Genomic DNA, 20,188 nt, shown 5'->3' with positions numbered 1-20,188 from the left:
AAGTTAAGGAGGAGCCTGAACTTAGAGGTTAGGTTGAGACTTTACTTGAGGTCTCGGAGAAGTGCAGTTAGGAATTAACCTCTGGACGCAAACCATGTGTCAGTATACTCTGTGCCCTGTGTAGTGTTGTGTAGTTTGTATCATGTAGAACTAGTACTCTTAATAATAAGTAAGATAAACTAAGTGGTGTTTAACTTGCCAAGAATCTAAGGATAAGTATCCATGCAAAACCCTCCTGAGAGACTGGATAAATGAAAGAATTGAATTAATATAATTTCAGAATCTGCAAGACGTCCAGACCGTAAGTAATCTCAATATACAACAATTAGTTCCTAAGAAAAGAGAAACTCAACAACAAAGCAATATAGATGAAGATTGCCCCATATAACAAACTACAAGAGAAACAAATACAAACCAAGTTACCAAAGAAAAGACTGACTAATAAATAAGTGAATAAAAAAGCAAACCCGTACGTAAGTACACATCACAACAACATTACAAACTAAAAATTGGCAAATAGCTGCCTTGTCTGATAGCTATAAAACAGACTGAGAACTTGTGGATTGAGATGGTTTGAATCAATAAGGTGGTCATTAAGAATGTCCAAGAAATAATGGGAAACAGTATAGATTAAGTCTCAAATAGGATGGAAGTTTTGGGAAAAATTGCACTAGGCTGAGATGAACAGAGAGAACTCACTTCATGTCTTACCCCACAAAAGAAAAAGCTGACATAGAAAATTTAATGTTAAGGATTAATAAGGGGTAAAATGGTTACCTAAAGACAGATATTATATGACTTATAGATGTCAGAGATTCAGTGATATTTTGAATTACTATAAAAAATAACATTCTCTTGTGCTTAATGATACTTTTTTCAGTTACCATGGCTGAAGGTGACGCTTCGGAAGATCTTCAAACTCTAATTCGTGCTGATGACTTGGAAGGGATAAATGAAGAGTCAGTAGTTATAACTGCTGCTCCACCCTCTCTTTTGTTGGATCAGCTCCCACCTTGGTACTTACCTGTGCACTGTTCTTTGCTGGTCATAGTTACAACAGCACTTGTTGTAATACTGCCAGTATACTTAGAGGTAAGATATTGTAAATTTATTTGTTTTCATTAAAGCCTGTTTACTTAATGGTAAGATAGTGTAAATTTATTTGTTTCCAATATAAACCAACCACTTATGACATGCCCAAAAGAACGAGAAAGATCCAGTTTGTTGTTTGTTCATCCTGGCTCCCAAGTCCTTCTGGAAGTAAATAATCATTCCAAGTGTGTCTGCCTGCCTGTACAGACCTGTTGACTTTGCTCCCCAGAACTTAACCAGTTCTTGTTCTTCCGTAATTTATGCTCTTTGCTATTTTGCTTATATTAGATGTCATTTCTTCATTTTCGTGATTGTTTTGCCTTGATTATATAAGTACTAATATAGTTTATGGACTTTGAATAAGTGTTTGTTCATACTTCATAAAGGCGTTGCCTTTTATATAGGCATACGTATCTTGTAGTCCAAGCTGGAAAATGGTCTAAACTTGGTATAATCATGTCAATCAAATGGTCAGCAGGTGAGATTGGGGGGATATCCCTCACTCTACGAATGTCGCACTCACTTTTCTTTCAGCCACTGTATAGAATAAATCTGTTACACTTTGCTGGCCTGACTGCCAGTCGAAAACTTTTATTTTTGATCAATATTATCTCATTGCCAATCTCATTTGTTTCATTACATTTGTTGCCATGCTGCTTGCATTTTCTTCTTAAGGAATAAAAACCCAACTATATCATTGGTGAGACATGACTACCTTTGTGGGCTGCTATGTCTGTGGTAATGACTTTTTTCACTTATATAACTTACCCGGTGGTTACATATAGCTGTCGTCTCCTGACGTCACGGCAGAATTTGAAATTCGCGGTAGCGCTAATGGTTTGACAGGTGATCCCTCTACTCCCGCCCTCTACCGGGTACCGGGAACCATTCCAACCATAAATCAGAAGTTTCCTGCCGTCGGAACCGGTAACACGGTTCCTCTGCTGGTTGGAAGTTGGATTTGATCATCTTGGTTTTCTCCTTTTGGTGATGTACCTTGAGTTTACTGATCTTTTTGCTAGCGCTATAGTTATTTTGGTTTTGATATTGTTGTCCTTTTTAGGAATTATTTTGAATTCTTCACGATGTCTGACACCGGCTCTGTTCAGTATAGGGTGTGTAGTAGTGGGTGTAAGACTAGAATTCTTAAAGCTTCACTTGATCCTCATTCTACTTGTGTTAGTTGTAGGGGACGTGAATGTTCTTTGAGAATACGTGTGAAGAATGTAAGTCTCTAACATCTCAGGAGTGGAAGGCACTGGGAAAGTATATGAGAAAGTTAGAAAAAGATAGAATCAGAAAGGCTTCACAGAGATCTTCTAAGTTAGTGAGTAGCCAGGATATTCCTCTGAATTCTATTAATCCTGTTCCTATTAACCCCGTAGTGGTTGCTCCTGCCCTCGAATCTGTATCTCCCGATCCCGATCCCGTGTCAGTATTACGAGCCGATATGGACTCGAAATTTGTCTCTTTCCTCACCACTATGCAGAAAATGGGTGAGACAGTGCAAGAAGTGGGTAGTTAATTGTGATAAATTACTTAGTGCAAGTGTAGTGGAGGAGGTGGTTGTTCGGCCCGCATTCATTCCTCCTAGTCTAGGCCCCTGTCAACTCCCCAGATCCTGGGAGGAGGCATGCCGCACAAACCGAAGGGAGGCGAGCGGGACCTGCTCCTGAGCAGCCGCCCCCTCAAGCAAATCCCTGTAGCCCGTATCCCAGGATGCTGTCGCTCACCATTGGAAAGGTGTTGCGAGGAAGTGTTTTTCGTCAAGTGACTCTAGTTCAGATGTTTCCTCTTATAGAGGTTGGCGTAATAAGACTTCTAGACCGCTGAAAAGGTCGCGCGATGTTTCGCCTGCTGCGGTTCCCAAGAAGGTGGCGGCTGCCGAACCTTCTTGTAGTTTTTGGGAGGAGCCTGAAGCTTTTTCTCCGGCGGTTTCGATTTATCGCCCTTCTCTCATAGAAGTGGAGAAGCCGAACACGCACACTCCTTCGGAGCCTTTTCCAGAGCCTCCTCAAGCGATAACTCCTGCGGCTCCAGACGTGTTTGTGGATCATCCTTCTACACCTCCCGCCCGCGCCTTCTACGTTGGTGGATCCTCAACCTTCGGTGTTTGAAGGCAGAATGAATGCCAAGTTAGGCAGTATCTTGGAGCTTTTTGGCAAGTCTCTTTCGTCCCCGAATGCGCTCCCGACCGCCTTACATCTTCCACGACTACTGTGCAGTCCTCTTCGCAGGCTCCTTTGCAGTCGCCTCTTCAGGCTCAGACTCTCCATGTGACTCCTCTTCAGACGCCACTTCAGGCGCCTGGTCGGACTCTTTCCTGACTCCGTCTATGGCGCCACGTCAGGCTCTCGCTCGAGCGCCACCTCAGCCGCCAGCGCGGCCGCCAGCTCAGCCGCCAACGCAGCCGCCAGCTCAGCCGCCCGGATACGTCTCAGTACAGGCTCAGACGTCTTATCCTGCTTTCTCACACCCTCCTCGGACGCGTCAGGGTGTGACTTCGCCGAACAGGATTCCTCTTCCGATGGAATGTTCGCCAGTTTCGTCGAAGGAAGCTTCGGATTTGGAGGAAGAAAGAGAAGGACTTACAGAAAAAGACAAGCATTTGTCGGGGTATAAACTCCTTTTACGATCCTTCGTTTGACAACTTTGGAGATTCTTTTGCGCCTTCCGTTCCAGTTTCCTCCCTAGTTCGCAGTGGAAAAAGGACAGTAAGCCTGACTCCTCGTCCTCGTTCACTCGTCTCGTCCTCTCGATTTCGGCTAAGAAAGCTATCAAGAAAGTTAACGCTTGGCTTTTGGAGAAGAGGGAACAGGGGAAAAATGTTTTTTTGTCTTCCCCTTCGAGACTTTCGTCAAGGAGCCGTGTCTGGTATGACACTGGAGAAGTTTTTTCCCTGGGTGTGACTGCCTCCGCTCAGGGAGACTTTTCTAGTCTCGTGGACTCTTCCCGCAGAGCAGCCCTTAATACTGCTAAGATTTTCTTTTCAACAAATGAACTGGAGCATCTTTGCAAGAGTGTTTTCCGTGTTTTTGAAGTTGTTAGCTTCCTGGATTGGGCAATTGCTTCGCTGGCCAGGAAAGTCAAGTCATTTGGACTTTCGGAGGAGCAGTTGAAGGATTTTGCCTCGGTAACTGGATTGTTCGATAAAGGCATCTGTGATGGAGCTTTCGGAGCTCGCTGCCATTTTCGCCTCTGGAGTGTTGAAGAAGAGACAGCTTTGGTGCTACTTCTTGTCGAAAGGGGTTTCATCGAACCAGAAGTCTGCCTTGCTCTTCTCTCCTTTGGACAAGAAACACCTATTTCCGCAAGAGATTGTGAGCGAGATCGCTCAATCTTTAACACAGAAAGCGACCCAGGATCTTTTATCACAGTCAGTGAAGAAGCCCAGGAAGATAGCTCCGGTTCTTTCTGCTTCTCGGAGTGCTCCCTCCACGGAAGCTCCTAAACCATTTCGAGGGAGAGCTCCCGTTCGATCTTCCTCCAGGTTTCGTGGGAGAGGTAGAGCCTCTTCTAAAACCACTCCCTCTTCCATCAAGAAGTAGGCCCGTAGTCCTCCACACAGCAGTAGGAGCCAGATTACACACCTTTTCTGGCAGACCTGGTTTCATCTCGGAGCGGATCCTTGGACGGTCCAGGTCCTGAAGGAAGGATACACCATTCCGTTCATCAAGCACCCCCCTCTCACAGAATTTCCTGTGAATTTGTCAGCCTACTCGGAGAACTCCGAAAAAGTTTGCTGCCCTCCATCAAGAAGTTCTCGCCTTACTGGCAAAGAGGGCATAGAGTTAGTGGACTCTCCGCAGGAACCAGGATTTTACAATCGCCTTTTCCTGGTAAAGAAGGCCACGGGGGGTTGGAGACCGGTGTTGGACGTCAGTGCCCTGACGTCTTTGTCCTGAAGACGAAGTTTTCTATGGAAACGACCAATCGGTATTAGCAGCTCTTCATCCTGGAGATTGGATGTTTCCATAGACCTTCGGGACGCTTATTTTCTATTCCGATTCATTCGGAATCGAGAAGATTCCTGAGATTCGTGTTCCAGGGCCGCATTTATCAGTTCAGGGCCCTCTGCTTCGGCCTGTCGACAGCTCCACAAGTGTTCACCAGAGTTCTGTCGTCAGTAGCAAAGTGGCTTCATCTAGACGGGATACAAATATCCATGTATCTAGACGATTGGCTTCTCAGGGCAAGGTCCAGACAGAAGTGTGTGGAGGACCATACAAAAGACTTTAAGGATGACGGAAAGCCTAGGTTTGTTAGTAAACAAGGAAAAGTCATGTCTCACTCCTTCTCAGGAGATAGTTTATTTAGGAGTGAGACTGAATTCAGTTCTTTTTCAGGCTTTTCCGTCTCACCAAAGGATCGACTCTTGCCTGAACAAAATAGACGAATTTCTCGTCAGACAAACTTGCTCGGCGAATCAGTGGATGAGCCTTTTAGGAACCTTGGCTTCAATAGAGCAAATTTGTAAGTCTGGGCAGGCTCAACATGAACCACTTTTCAATTTTACTTGAAGCAGAAGTGGCAAAGGAAGAAGTTCCAGACTCCCTTCGTGTTCCCCATCTCGGAAGGAATCAAACAGGACCTACTTTGGTGGAAATCAGAAGGAAGGCTAGAGGAAGGCTTGTCTCTAAGCCAGTTGAGCCCCAACCTTACGCTTTTGTCAGACGCATCGGACAAAGGGTGGGGGAGCTACTCTGGGGGAGAAAGGAAGTGTCGGGACTTTGGCAGATTCATCAGAGAAGCTGGCACATAAATCTAAAAGAGTTGAAGGTGATTCATTTGGCTCTAATGCACTTCAAGACAGAGGTAAGAGGGAAAGTAGTGCTGGTTCAAGCAGACAACACCACGGCTCTCTCTTACATAAAAAAACAGGGGGGGACACACTCGTTCTCTCTGTGCGAGGCGGCGAGAGACCTACTCATTTGGGCGAAAGAGAACAAGGTTGTCTTGAGCACAAGATTTATTCCAAGGCTCGAAGAATGTAAGGCAGACATTCTCAGCAGGAGAGGACAAGTCCTCTCCACAGAGTGGACGTTACATCCTCAAATATGCAAGAAGCTTTGGGGGATTTGGGGATGTCCTCAGTTGGATCTCTTTGCCACAAACAAGACAGCTCGTCTACCACTGTATTGCTCCCCAGTTCCAGACGAGGAGGCGTTTACAGTGGATGCCATGCTTCTGGACTGGTCAAATCTGGATCTGTATGCCTTTCCACCTTTCAAAATGCTAAGATTAGTTCTGGCAAAGTTCAGAGGTCATCAGAACGTCAGGATGACTCTGATAGCCCCCTTTTGGCCGGCCAGGGAATGGTTTCCGGATCTACTACTGCTGTTGACGGACTTTCCGAGAGAGTTACCGTTAAGGAAGGATCTACTCAGACAGCCCCACTTTCTGAGGTTCCATCACAACTTGTCCGCTCTTCGACTAGTCGCCTTCAGATTGTCGAGCATCTCCTCAGAAAGAGAGGATTTTCAAAGAGAGCTTCAAGGGCTATTGTTAGACCCAGAAGAGAATCCTCTGATCGAGTGTACCAAGCTAAGTGGGTCCAATTCAGAGCTTGGTGCAAAGAAGAAGGAATTTCGTCTTCTAGGACCTCTATAGCTCAGTTAGCTAACTTCCTTCTTTTTCTTCGTGAGAAGAAGAAGCTTTCTACCCAGACGATTAGGGGTTATAGAGCTATGTTGTCTTCTGTGTTCAGACATCGAGGATTAGACATTTCTAATAATCAAGACCTCTCAGACCTGATTCGTTCCTTTGATACGACCAAGACAAAGGAGTCAAGAACAGTAGCTTGGAACCTGGATGTAGTTCTTAAATGGCTGATGTCAGATAGATTCGAACCGATCTCCTCTAGTTCTTTTAGAGATCTGACCAGGAAGACCCTTTTTCTTTGTGCTTTAGCATCAGCTAGAAGAATCAGTGAGCTGCATGCTATTGATAAGAGAGGTTGGATTCGGCTAAGGAAGGGCAATGCCATTTGCTCATCAATGCTGGGGTTTTTGGCTAAGAATGAAAATCCCTCACGTCCTTGGCCTCGTTCTTTCTCTATAAAGAACATTTCGGAGTTAGTGGGGCCTAATGAGCCTGAATGTCTTCTCTGTCCAGTGAGAGCACTTAGACATTAGTCAAAGACAAAGGTATAAGAGGTAAGAGTGATAACCTGTGGTGTTCAGTGAAAGATCCTTCTCGTCCTCTTTCTAAAAATGCGCTCTCTCCTTCTTTTTAAGGAATTTGATTTCTGAGGCACCGGACAATGTCAGGACTCAGATATCAAAGTGTTTAAAGTCAAAGCTCATGAAATTAGAGCAGTGTCTACGTCTATGGCCTTTAGACGTAATCTGTCTTTGAAAGACATTATTAAATCTACATATTGGAGAAGCAATTCTGTCTTCGCATCTCATTATCTGACAGATTTGCAAACCACATATGAAAATTGCAGTACATTGGGGCCATTCATTGTGACTGACACGGTATTGGGTGAGGGAGAGAAGGATGTATCCATCCTCACTAACTTTTCTCCTTGATTATGTTTTTTGTATTTTTAAGGTTGTCTGAAGATACAGGGAGTTTTTTGAGTATCTTTCAGTCTTTTAATGTCTGGTGTATTTCTTAAACGGTTGTGGTGATCCCTCGTTTTTCATTGTATTTTGTGGTGATTTGTACTGCGCCCTGAGCAGGGGCATTATAGTCTTGTCCGTTACGGTCACGTCCTCAACGGCAAGTACTTATTATTGTGTCCGACGCACGGATCCATATATCCTGTCGGTACAATAAAGGCCAGCAGACTACAGAGGCAGTAACCACTGAGTCAGCGGTCTTTAAAGGTAAGGAACCTATATCTTCGGATAATTCCAACAGTTGTTATTTTAGCTGCCATTGTCCCACCACCTAAATGTGTCAATCAGCTATATGTAACCACCGGGTAAGTTATATAAGTGAAAATGACATTTCTGGGCTCAGCTCGTGTCGCTGCGCGAAATATCCTTTAATCTATTATTTCTAGGGTAAATGTACTAACACATACCAGAGAATAAATAAATAAAGAAAAAGGTCAGTACAACTGACTCGCTCACCCTCCAAGAGGGTGTCGGTATGAACACTATGGCGAGTGAGACCACTACCACGAGCCGAATGCCAATAGAAATCTCCCACTACCAAATCCCCACAAGAGGAGAGCCGACCCACAGAGTGGGCAGCAACTACTACTACTCCATCCCATGCTGCCGACTGCTGCGCCTCTGGTGGTCATCCTTTTCAGTTAGCGCACACGATACACACGTGCCCTTTTTTACTCTGTGTTTTTTGTGCCCTTTTCTTTGGATTTCTTTATCATGGAGCGTGCAGCCATCGCAGCAGCTAAGTTAAGTACTCAGTGTTTATTGCTATTTGGTTTTTTCCGGCCCTGAGCCCGTATTTGCCGTTTTTTAGGTATAAATACGAACTCTAGGTCGGAAGCATGGCAGCATGTTCTGCCTCGTGGTGGGTTCGTTCTTGGTCACCCATACCCAGAACATCCCCTTACTTAAGTACGCTCTATTTTAGTCATCCGCTTTGTTTAGGGTACGGTCTACACGGTTTTGTCATGCATGCATGTCGTTTACCTTATGTAGGCTCCTTCCATCCAGACCCTAGCCACGGCTCTTAGTATCGGCCTCGGCTAGCTTTGAGTGGTAGACTTTCCTTCGGGTTAATCGTACACTCCTGGATTTTTTCTCCTACTATTTTGTTTTCTTTCTTTCATATTATTCATTTGAATTATTTTTATGTTATTTGTTTAGGTTAGTTAGGCGTCTGGCTTTGTTTAGCCTAGTGTTGGCCCATGGGCCTTTATGCTACCCGCTCTTCAGTTCGGTTGTTCCTTCCCGATAGCATCTCTCTGATCAGCTGGTTATGTTCTAGGCTATGTTGTCCATTGTTTTGTACTTACCGCCCCATGGTCACTACGTGATCACGGGGCAGCCAGACGCCTGTCCAGTCACCTTCCCCCCCTCCCGCTCTTCCATAGAGTCGGGGGGGGTGGGTCGGTCTGCCCATGCTCGCTCCGCATACCCGAGCCCGCCTCCCTCTCTCCCCCCAGGCGGAGGGAGTAGAGGGACGGAACAGACCCAGACTGGACTCGACCTCTCCGGCTTCTCGGTCCGGCCGGATGGTAAGGTGGGGGGGGACTGGCCTTTCCCCCCTCCGTTGCTACTCCGTCGCTCCGTTGCTAGCCCGAGTCTGTATGTCCTCTCGCTCTTTCCCACCTTACTAGGGCTCCTTTACTACGCCGGAGACCTGGCATCCCAGCGGCAAAGGTGCTAGTCCACCCAGCAGGGTGGACCGGGGCAGACAGGTTGGTCCCTCTAACCACTCCGTCTCGCTGAGTTACGACACTCCGCCACGCACTGGACTTAGTCCGGTACGTTCGAGTTTTATAGGTTTAAGATCTATTTCGTTAAACTATTAAGTTTATCTTAAGCTACCTTAAACCATCCCCCCTCCCTTACCTGCTTCACCGGATCTCTCCGGGGTTATAGCCTATTCAGGCGATAAGGGAGGGGTTATGCCCAAATTTTTTCCGAGCTCCGGCATGCAACGGAGTTCCTCTGTCCTTTAGCCTGTAAGTGAGAGTCTTTAAGATACTCATGTGTCTTTTCACTTACAGACCACCAACTGTGAGCATCCGGGATGCGCCGCCACACTTCAAGACCCATGTGGACATGAAGTTTGCCGGTCCATGCTCCATGCGCGACTCCGCACGGGGACATCCAGGTCTGGTACCACGAGACGTGTACCATCTGTTATGATCTGGTGAGCCAGCTCTTAGACGGGGTAAGTATTCCAACTCCGTTAACTGGTCTTCATTTGTTATAGTGCTTAAGTTTTTACATTAATCCCTAACTTAAGATAAAATTCATGGGGTTTTGTAGCCCCTATAATTTTAAGTTAAGCTTATATTGGTTTTAGTTTTAAGTTTAATCTTAAAATCTAATCAATACCCTCTCTTCCAGGCTCCGGCTGTGAGGGATACCGCACTGGCAACCCTGCGGGCCTGGGTCGGCGGTTTTGGGAAGAACGCCGCCAAGGGTATGCCCTACATTCTTGAGAAGAAGTTGGCGGTACTAATCTTCCCCGGAGGCAAGGCTACAGGCTACGTCGACCCAGCAGAGGCGGCCCCGACTATCGCTTTCATCCAGCAACAGCTGGCTGCCTCGTTGACGGACCAAGGCCAGGACATCTCCTCGGAAGTCGCGACGCTTGATATTAATGTTGAACCTATGGTAGGTGCAGACGACCTGTTGGTCGAGGTAAGTACGTTGGACACCCAAGGGATGCCCTTGGGTGCTACTGGATCTTCTACCCCTGCAACCTCTCCATCCTTCCAAGGCTTTACGGGTAATGAACTTTATACTTCTCCTGACGCTTCCGTTAGACCCAAGGTCAAAGGTCAAGCAGTGAAAACCTTGACGAAGACGTCGTCGTCGTCTAAAAAGTCGGCGTCGGCGTCATCTTCCTCTCGTAAGTCTCCGGCTAGGAATAACCCGGAGCAGAGAGATCTAAAGCTTCTGGGTCCGGCTCTAAGTCCTCTAGGAGTAAATCCTCCAGGGAGAGATCTCATACTCCAGCGGAGTCGTCAGTTCCGCTTCCTTTGGTTCCGGTGCAGAGCCACCCTTCCACCTCCGCAGCAGCTCCGGCTTTGGACTCCAACGCTGGTCTGTTGCAACAAGTGGGCGATCTGGTTGGTTCTCTGAAGAACAGCATGGAACAAATGATCTCCCGGTTGTCTGATAGGATCACCTCTCAGGACAACATTATAGCCGACTTAGCCAAGCTCCACTAGCCTCTTCTCCATCTTTCGCACAGGTGGAGCCCAATTACCCCCGTATGACTCTCTACCTCCGTTCTCAATGAACAACCCTTGGAGAGTAGCGTCATACGCCCCCTTCCAGGACGGGCTTATCTCTATCCCGGAATGTGGAACTCGGAGGATTGAAGACTTCGAGTTCTACCCGGAAGACCTTCAGCCTCCGTTCATCGGCTACGCCAGGCTCACCGCCTCAGCCATGACTCGGGACGATAAGGTACCAAAGGAGACAGTCCTCTATTCACGAGACCAGGCTCAGAGAGAATGGCTCAGGTGTCTAGAGGACATGGATTGTTCCAACAACGAAAACTCCAACCTTTTAAGAGTCCGTTTACGATCTTTACGATTGGAAGAGAGTACCCCGCTCCCTTTCTTGACAAAGATCCGCGATCAACCACCATTCCAGCAGCCCAGAAGGGGGATTCCATGGCCTCAGCTGAAGGAAGCAGATCCTACGTCTCCTTTACTTCCTTCAGCCGGTGAATTGTGGGAAGATTTGCCCAACACCTTCCCAGCTGTCAAACTAAAACCAGACTGTGGTATGGAGCAGTTTGGTGAGAAGCTACCTAGGCTTCCCGATAGCCTTATTCAGGCGGAATTCGATTCCAAATCGCGGTTAGCCAGATCCATTAATTCCATGGCTATGACCGAGGTGGCTACCATTGCCTATGGATCGGAGCCACTCTTTAAGCTTCTTACCAAATCTTTGACTCAAACGGTGCAGTCGGATATGTTTGAGTTCGCCACTGCTAGGACGAATTGTAGGAAGCATGTCCTACAAGAAGCAACAATTCGGCACGAGCCGAATAAGTTGCTTACGTCAAGCATCTGGGGAGCAGACCTCTTCCCAGAAGCAATGGTGAAGGAGGTTCAAGCAGAGGCTACGAGATTGAACCAAAGCCTTAAAGACCGTTGGGGGTCTTACGGCCAAAAGACGACAGGATCAAGCCGGTAAGGGTAAGGCTCAAAGGAAACCCAGACGTTTCCAGCCCTACCAGAAGAAGCAGCCACGCTTTTCTCAGCAGGTTCCGGCTGTTCCCTTGGTGCAAACAGCCCAACCCTCTACCTCAAAGGCTCAATCGCAGCCGATTTATGTTATCTCCCTCAGCCTAAACCCTCCACCTCTTACGCTCTCTCTCCAGCCTACAATCAGGTCTTCGAGGGTCAAGCTTCCCAGAAGTATGACCGCTCGGGTAAGGGAGGCAGAGGTAAGCGATCCTTTCGTGGGAGAGGATCGGGAGGTCCCTTTAATAGAGGCAAACATTTCAGGGGAGGCCGAGGAGGCTACCAAAACCAATGAGGAATTTCAGGTAGGAGGGAGGCTGTTTCACTTTCGCCACCGGTGGAACTTCAGCAAGTGGGCTCAGAGCATTGTGTCAAAAGGCCTGGGTTGGAGTTGGTTAGCGAGCCCACCTTTCCGCCAACTTCCTTCCAAGGAATTGACGGAGTATGCGGAGGATCTCCTTCAGAAAGGAGCTATAGCGAGAGTCAACAGGTTAAAATTTCAAGGTCGCTTTTTCAGCGTGCCAAAGAAAGGCTCACAAAAAAGAAGGGTAATCTTAGACTTGTCCCGCTTAAACTTAGCCATTCGCTGCGACAAGTTCAAGATGCTCACGATCTCGCAGGTGCGGACCTTACTTCCCCGTTGTGGGGCCGTCACCACCTCTATCGATCTTACAGACGCTTACTATCATATCCCTATTGCAAGACACTTCCGTCCGTATCTGGGCTTCAAGATAGGAGACCAGACATTCTCCTTCAAGGTAGTTCCTTTCGGGCTCAACGTAGCACCCAGGGTGTTCACGAAGCTGGCGGAAGTAGTAGTTCAACAACTAAGATCGCAAGGGGTTATGGTAGTAGCGGTATTCTCGACGATTGGTTGATCTGGGCTTCAACAGTCGAGGAATGCAACAGAGCAACACTGAAAGTGATTCAGTTCCTGGAATATCTAGGCTTCAAGATAAACAGGACCAAGTCAAGACTCACTCCAGAGTCAAACTTTCAGTGGCTAGGCATTCAATGGAATCTATCCTCCCATACTCTGTCGATTCCATCAGCCAAGAGGAAAGAAATAGCGAAGTCAGTCAAGCAATTTCTGAGCCACAAACTGGCGTCAAGAAGAACTCAGGAAAGGATCCTGGGTTCACTCCAGTTTTGCATCAGTGACAAACATCCTGATGAAAGCCAAACTGAAAGACCTAACCAGAATCTGGCGCTCACGAGCAAATGTCAGGTCCAGGGACAAATTATCCTCAGTCCCTCTGATTCTACGGAATCGACTCCGGCCGTTTGGGCGAAAGTCAAGAACTTATCGGTGTCAGTGCCCCTTCAGTTTCCTCCACCAGGAATTACCATCCACACAGACGCTTCATTAAGCGGTTGGGGAGGATATTCCCAGTTCAAGAAAGTTCAAGGAACCTGGTCACCTCAGTTCCGTCAGTTCATATAAACGTTTCTGGAAGCAATGGCAGTGTTCTTGACTCTGAAAAGGTTACGGCCGCCAAAGTACTCCCACACTAAAAGCTAGTCTTGGACAGCGCAGTGGTAAGTACATTTGTATAAACAGAGGAGGCTCCAAATCACGTCATCTAAATCATGTCATGGTAGCCATCTCTCCCTGGCGGACAAGTTCAGTTGGCATCTCTCCTCCACCCACATAGCTGGAGTGAGAAAACGTCATAGCAGATGCTCTATCCCGATCAGTACCTCTAGAGTCGGAATGGTCACTGGACAACAGTTCGTTCCAATGGATTCTTCAGAGAGTTCCAGGCCTACAAGTGGATCTCTTCGCATCTCAAGCGAACCACAAACTCCCATGTTATGTGGCCCCCAACCTGGACCCTCTGGCCTATGCCACGGACGCCCTGGCTCTAGACTGGAACAACTGGGAGAAGATTTATGTCTTTCCTCCAGTGAATCTTCTCATGAAGGTATTGAACAAACTCAGGACATTCAAGGGTCAAGTGGCTCTAGTAGCCCCAGACTGGCCGAAGAGCAATTGGTACCCTCTTATTCTGGAACTGGGTCTTCGCCCTCTTCGGATTCCCAGTCCCCCAGGCTCTCCCAGTCAGTACAAACGAAGACTGTGTTCGCTTCCTCAGGGATTCTCAAAACCCTAACTTTATGGATTTCATGAAGTTTGCAGCGAAAAGGGATGCGAATATTGACCCTCAAAATATTCTCTTCTTGGAATCGATAAAAGAGATTCAACTTTGAGACAGTATGATGCTGCTGTCAAAAAGTTAGCAACCTTCCTGAGAGAATCAGAGATTAGGATCATGACAATCAATTCGGCTATATCCTTTTTCAGATCCTTATTTGAAAAAGGCTTAGCAGCTAGCACGATTACGACAAACAAGTCAGCCTTGAAAAAGATTTTTCAATTTGGTTTCAACATAGACTTGACAGATTCCTACTTCTCGTCTATTCCCAAGGCGTGTGCTAGACTTAGACCTTCTGTAAGGCCTACGTCGGTATCATGGTTCTTAAACGATGTTCTAAAGCTGGCTTCAGAAACTGATAATGACACATGCTCGTTATTATGCTCTTAAGAAAAACTCTATTTTTATTAAGCTTGGCCTCAGGAGCTAGAATTTCAGAACTGTCGGCTTTATCCAGAGACCCGGATCATATTCAGTTCCTTCCCACAGGGAAGTTCTACTTTCTCCGGAACGTAGTTTTATAGCTAAAAATGAAGATCCTTTGATGAGGTGGGAACCATGGAAGGTACTACCCCTTCCACAAGATGTATCTCTTTGCCCAGTTTCAACCTTACGAGCCTTTCTGTCTAGGACCTCCTCATCCTCATCGGGTCCTCTCTTTAAGAGAGAAAAAGGTGGTACTTTATCTATTAAAGGCATCAGGCAACAAATCCTGTACTTCATTAAACAAGCCAATCCTGACTCTTTTCCAAAAGCACATGATGTCAGGGCAGTAGCCACCTCGATTAACTATTTCCAACATATGAACTTCGATGAGTTGAAAAAGTATACTGGATGGAAATCGCCGACAGTGTTCAAACGTCATTACTTAAAGTCCTTGGAAGCTCTGAAATTTTCAGCAGTAGCAGCGGGTAACATAGTTTCCCCCGACTCTACCTAATCTTTAGTAGAAGATCCAGTCCTCCTTTCTACCTGCCTCACCCAACAGTTCGTCTATCCCTGCCTTGTTCATCTACGGTTACCTTGTGTCTTAGCTGCTTTTATGATGATGTGGTGGGTGTCCCTTATTTTTTTGCTAGGGGCACTCACAATTGATTGTGAATATTGATCTCTTGGATGTCATCCCCTTATTTTTATGCTAGGGGATACATCTTATTTGTAATGGTTACGGGTTTTGTATATTAAGTTATATACATTCCTTTATATGTTATTATTGTTGAGTTTGTTTTGTTCAACTTATTATGTTAATTGCTCCTGATTTCTGATACATATCTTTACACAGATACTATTTTGATACAGATATATCATATTACCCCTGTATATATATAAATTACCTTAAGTTAAGGAAAGTATTAGAATTAAGTTTAATTTAAGCATATTCTAATTTGTATCATTGTGTATATGTATCTTTATTAGCAATTATATTCTTTTATTTTATTTTACCTTTTATTTGAGACCTATTTTTTGTTTTGTTGAATTTTCTTTACAATCTTGTGCTATTTCTCTGGTACGATTTCGCGCAGCGACACGAGCTGAGCCCAGAAAAGGGATTTTGACGTAAGGAAAAATCTATTTCTGGGCGATTGGCTCGTGTCGCCAGCGAAATCCCGCCCTACCCATCCCATCGCCCAAGATTGTCTGCTAACTTCAGGATGGCCACCACAGGCGCAGCAGTCGGCAGCATGGGATGGAGTAGTAGTAGTTGCTGCCCACTCTGTGGGTCGGCTCTCCTCTTGTGGGGATTTGGTAGTGGGAGATTTCTATTGGCATTCGGCTCGTGGTAGTGGTCTCACTCGCCATAGTGTTCATACCGACACCCTCTTGGAGGGTGAGCGAGTCAGTTGTACTGACCTTTTTCTTTATTTATTTATTCTCTGGTATGTGTTAGTACATTTACCCTAGAAATAATAGATTAAAGGATATTTCGCTGGCGACACGAGCCAATCGCCCAGAAATAGATTTTTCCTTACGTCAAAATCCCTTTTTTATAATAATATAAAGTTTCACTTATACTTACCCGGTGGTTACATAACGAAGCCCGCCCTCCTCCCCTCATATGGACAGGTAGGCATGAAACTTCTGATTTATGGTTGGAATGGTTCCCGGTACCCGGTAGAGGGCGGGAGTAGAGGGATCACCTGTCAAACCATTAGCGCTACCGCGAATTTCAAATTCTGCCGTGACGTCAGGAGACGACAGCTATATGTAACCACCGGGTAAGTATAAGTGAAACTTTATATTATTATAAAAATGTCATATTTCTCTAGTTATTGTGTTGCAAAGAAATTTCCTAATAGTATAGAATTCTTTAACAAAATTTTGTCTTGGATTTACCAAGAATGTAGCAGCTTTAATGAAAGGTTCATCAGCTGCTGTGTTGTTCTCTGACTTATATACTATACAAATAATATTGACTTTTTAGGTGTCCTTAAGGCTTAGTGATTTTGTGTATGCAACTTAACAAGTAGTTACATAGCTATAGATTTTATCCGTCGGCAGCTAGAATTTTTGAGATTTGCGGTAACGCTATATTGTTTTGGCTAGGCGATACCTCCTGCTCACTACTGGGGGAGAGAGGAGCAAACTCAGCACTGAGAATAAGTTTTTCTGCTAGCTGTTACTGTAAGTGGTGATTAGCAGTAGTGGAATTTTTTTTAATTCTAGACTTCCTGATTGATGTTTTGGGATGATTTGAGGAAGTATTATTTCAGCATGGCTGATACTAGTTCTCAGGGTACTAGGTATTACAGCAAAGACTGCAATAGGAGACTTATTAAAGCATGTTCAATCTACGTTCAATTTGCATCATTTGTAAGGATCAACCGTGCTCTCCTCAGTTGACTTGCAGGGAATGTAAACAGTGAGATAATAGGTCATGGAAGACACTGACAATTTGCTTAAATAAGTTAAAGAGGGATAAAAAGGGGAAGGCAGCTTCTAGGGCTAGCAGTAAGAAGGTTTTGACTTGTCAGGATGTTCCTGCTGGAAATCTCTCTGTCTCTAATTCTTCTACTGTTCAACCTTTTCCCTCACCTCTGATTATTCAACCTGATAATAACCCTGGCTCTCTTGCACCTAAACCCGATGCCGTCGCCAGCCTTGAAGCGTGGGTAGATGAAAAATTTTCCATCTTGTTACAGGCTATGGAGAAATTTGGGGTATCTGTTAAGACCTTAAGGGGGCCGGCCGGCTAATAATGCCATTCTTTAAGGACAGGACTTTGATATTCATACCACTTAATAAGGTGACTTGGGACATCTCCAAACCGATTTTTGCCTCTGACCTTCGGTTTTGTGACTCCAGGGCAATTTATCTCGAAAATAACCATTTTTCAAATTCTATCTCCTCCCTTGATATTTAATATTAAGACCTGGGATTACTACCATATATAGACCTGATGTAGACCTCCAATCAAATGAGGAGTTTTTTTTCTAAGTAATTTTTTTGCTAGATATGAATTTTTCATTATGGTAAAAAAATAAACCCTATAAATTAGGAAAACAAAATTTATAAAAAAAAGACGAAACAAAAATTGGAATTGGGAATTGGGACTCCACCTCAGATGGACCCCCAACCCCAGACTGGCACGATTAGTATAACATGGTGGACGCTTCCTCAAGGATTTGGAGGGTCCTAACTTTATGGAATTCATGAATTTCACGGCACAAGAAGATGCCAGTATGGATCCTATTAACACCTTGTTCTTAGAATCAGACAACGGAAGTCTACGGGAGGTCCGCAACCATGCGGAAACGTTTCAGCAATTGTCACGAGATTTGACAGTCCTGACTAATCTCTCCCCTAGTTCCTACGACTCCCTTTTATAAGCAGTACGATTCTATAGTAACAAGCTAGCCTTTTTCCTAAAAAGACAATAGTTATGACAATGAATATGAACCTGGCTATTGTGTTCCTTAGGACCCTGTTTAGAAAGAGCCTACCAGCTAGGGTTATTACCACGACCAAATCTGCTTCAAGGAACTTCTCCAGTTTGGTTTCACATTAACAGATTCACAATTTCATCGATTCCGAGAATTTGTGCTAACTAGAACAAAATCATATTGATTGTCTTCCATCCAGAGAAGTTCTAGTATTTCCAGATCAAATTCTTGGCTAAAAATGAGGATCCTCAGAGTAGGTGGGACCCCTAGAAGATTGCCCCACTTGCACAGGATCTATCCCTATGTCCAGTCAGAACTTGAGATCAATTTTAGACAGAACTTCGAATAAAACTTCAGGTCCTTTATTCATTTGAGAGATGGTGGAACAGTCTCATTTAAGTGGTTAAAATAACAATTCTATAATTTTAGATAGGCTAACAGGAATCACTTCCACATGTACATGGTGTCCGAGCAGTAGCTCCCTTAATAAGTCACTTCCACCACATGAACTTTGATGACCTTATCGAAGTATATAAGATGGAATTCAAGTATTTAATCACCACTACCTTAAATCCTTTGAAGCCCTTAAATAATTCAACAGTGGCTGTGGGGGAATATTGTTTCCCCTAACAAAGCCTAGTCATGTTGACATACCTAGTCGTAAAGACCTTGTCCTTCTTTAGCTCCTTTTCTCTCCTAACTGCCTCGCTTAGTCTCTAGCCTTCATCTCGGGGTTTTTCACTTGGATTGCATAATTGAACCATTCTTGTATTGGTTATAATTAACTACTAATCATATACATGTAAAATATATAGTATTACTTGTTGTCATAGTAATCACACAGACCTTACCAATAATTATTGCCGGTAATAGTATATACTTACTGGAGTAAGGACCTAGACTTAAGATACAGGCGGCCCTCGGTTAGCGGCAGGGGTTCCGTTCCTGGCCACCGACGCCAAGCGATTTTCGATGCTGAGCGATTTTAAAGCCTACGGCCACCGCACACCTTCTTTCGAAACTCTAGACCAGTCAAAGGCGCCGTAATCCCACAACGGTGCAATAAGTAAAATTATATTTATGCAGTATAGTACTATAGAATTTACTGTACAGTACATGTGGGTGTCTAGAGTATGTAAAGATATAATAAAGTTTATACAGTGTACAGGTAGCTGTAGTGTTCAGGTTACGATCATTAGTCTTACGATAGTCCGATTTTATGAGAGATCAAATTACAATGGCCTAACTTTATCCATCTTCTAGTTACATAAGTTCAATAACAGCAAAAGAGAATGATGAAAGTATGGTTTGTTCATGAAACTTACCTGTCAGATATATATATAGCTGTATTCTCCGACGTCCGACAGAATTTCAAAACTCCCGGCACACGCAGTGGGCGGCCAGGTGGTTAGTACTGGGAGGCGGATATCAGGAATCATTCCCATTTTCTATTCAGATTTTTCTCTGTCGCCGGTCGGTAAACAACTGTTTACAGACCTCCGCCTAGGATTTTGAAACTTCTTGTGCTAACTTGAGTATTCTGATTGACTTTTGGTTTTGATTTGGCTTGTTGGCTTGGCATACGTGATAGTGGATTTGATTTGGATTTGGCTTTGACTTTTCTTTGATTACGATGTCTGGATCTAGCTCTGCTAGCTTCAGGGTGTGTAAGGTGCATGAATGTAAGGTGAGGTTGCCGAAAGCTTCGGTAGACCCTCATTCAGTGTGCTCGAAATGTCGTGGTCATGTATGTATGTTGAATGATAGATGCATCGAGTGTGAGCAATTGACTGAAATTGAATGGAAGGCATATGATTCTTACGTGAAAAAGCTTGAGCGTGATAGAATCAGGAGGTCTTCCTCTAGGAGTGCTTCTGTGAGTAGAAGTCAAGGTAGAATTGTATCTCCATTAAATCCTCCTGTAGATGTAATTCAACCGGATCCTGTTGTATTGCCTCCGAACAATCAGGAAGTGTCTGCAGAAGGAAGCGTATTATTTACGATCATGGAGTCGATTCGCGCCTTGGAATCTAAAGTGATTGCTCTACAGTCAAATGTGAATTGTGATAAAAGTGTTAGTGCATCTAGTGTAGTGGAAGGGGTGTCAGATCGGTCCCATAATGCCTCTAGGCCTAGGCCCCTGCCGGACTCCCAGGCCTTAGGGAGAGGGCAAGCCGAAAGCCGAAGGAGGGTTACGGGAT

At 45.0% G+C, this 20,188-nt stretch overlaps 1 protein-coding gene across 1 annotated transcript in view; it reads left to right on the top strand.

The window, feature by feature from the left end:
- Nucleotides 1–20,188, top strand: part of LOC135220562 (uncharacterized) — a 120,698-nt gene that overhangs the window by 15,060 nt on the left and 85,450 nt on the right. Inside the window, exon 2 of the mRNA XM_064257785.1 lies at nucleotides 881–1,092. Coding sequence (XP_064113855.1) covers nucleotides 886–1,092 — 207 coding nt within the window. The 5' untranslated portion in view covers nucleotides 881–885. The remainder of the gene's footprint in view (nucleotides 1–880; nucleotides 1,093–20,188) is intronic.

This window comes from Macrobrachium nipponense, chromosome 2 (assembly GCF_015104395.2).
Source record: "Macrobrachium nipponense isolate FS-2020 chromosome 2, ASM1510439v2, whole genome shotgun sequence".
Classification (NCBI taxonomy): Eukaryota; Metazoa; Arthropoda; class Malacostraca; order Decapoda; family Palaemonidae; genus Macrobrachium; species Macrobrachium nipponense.
The sequence above is the reverse complement of the archived record's forward strand: the minus strand, read 5'-3'. Positions and strand labels throughout refer to the sequence as shown.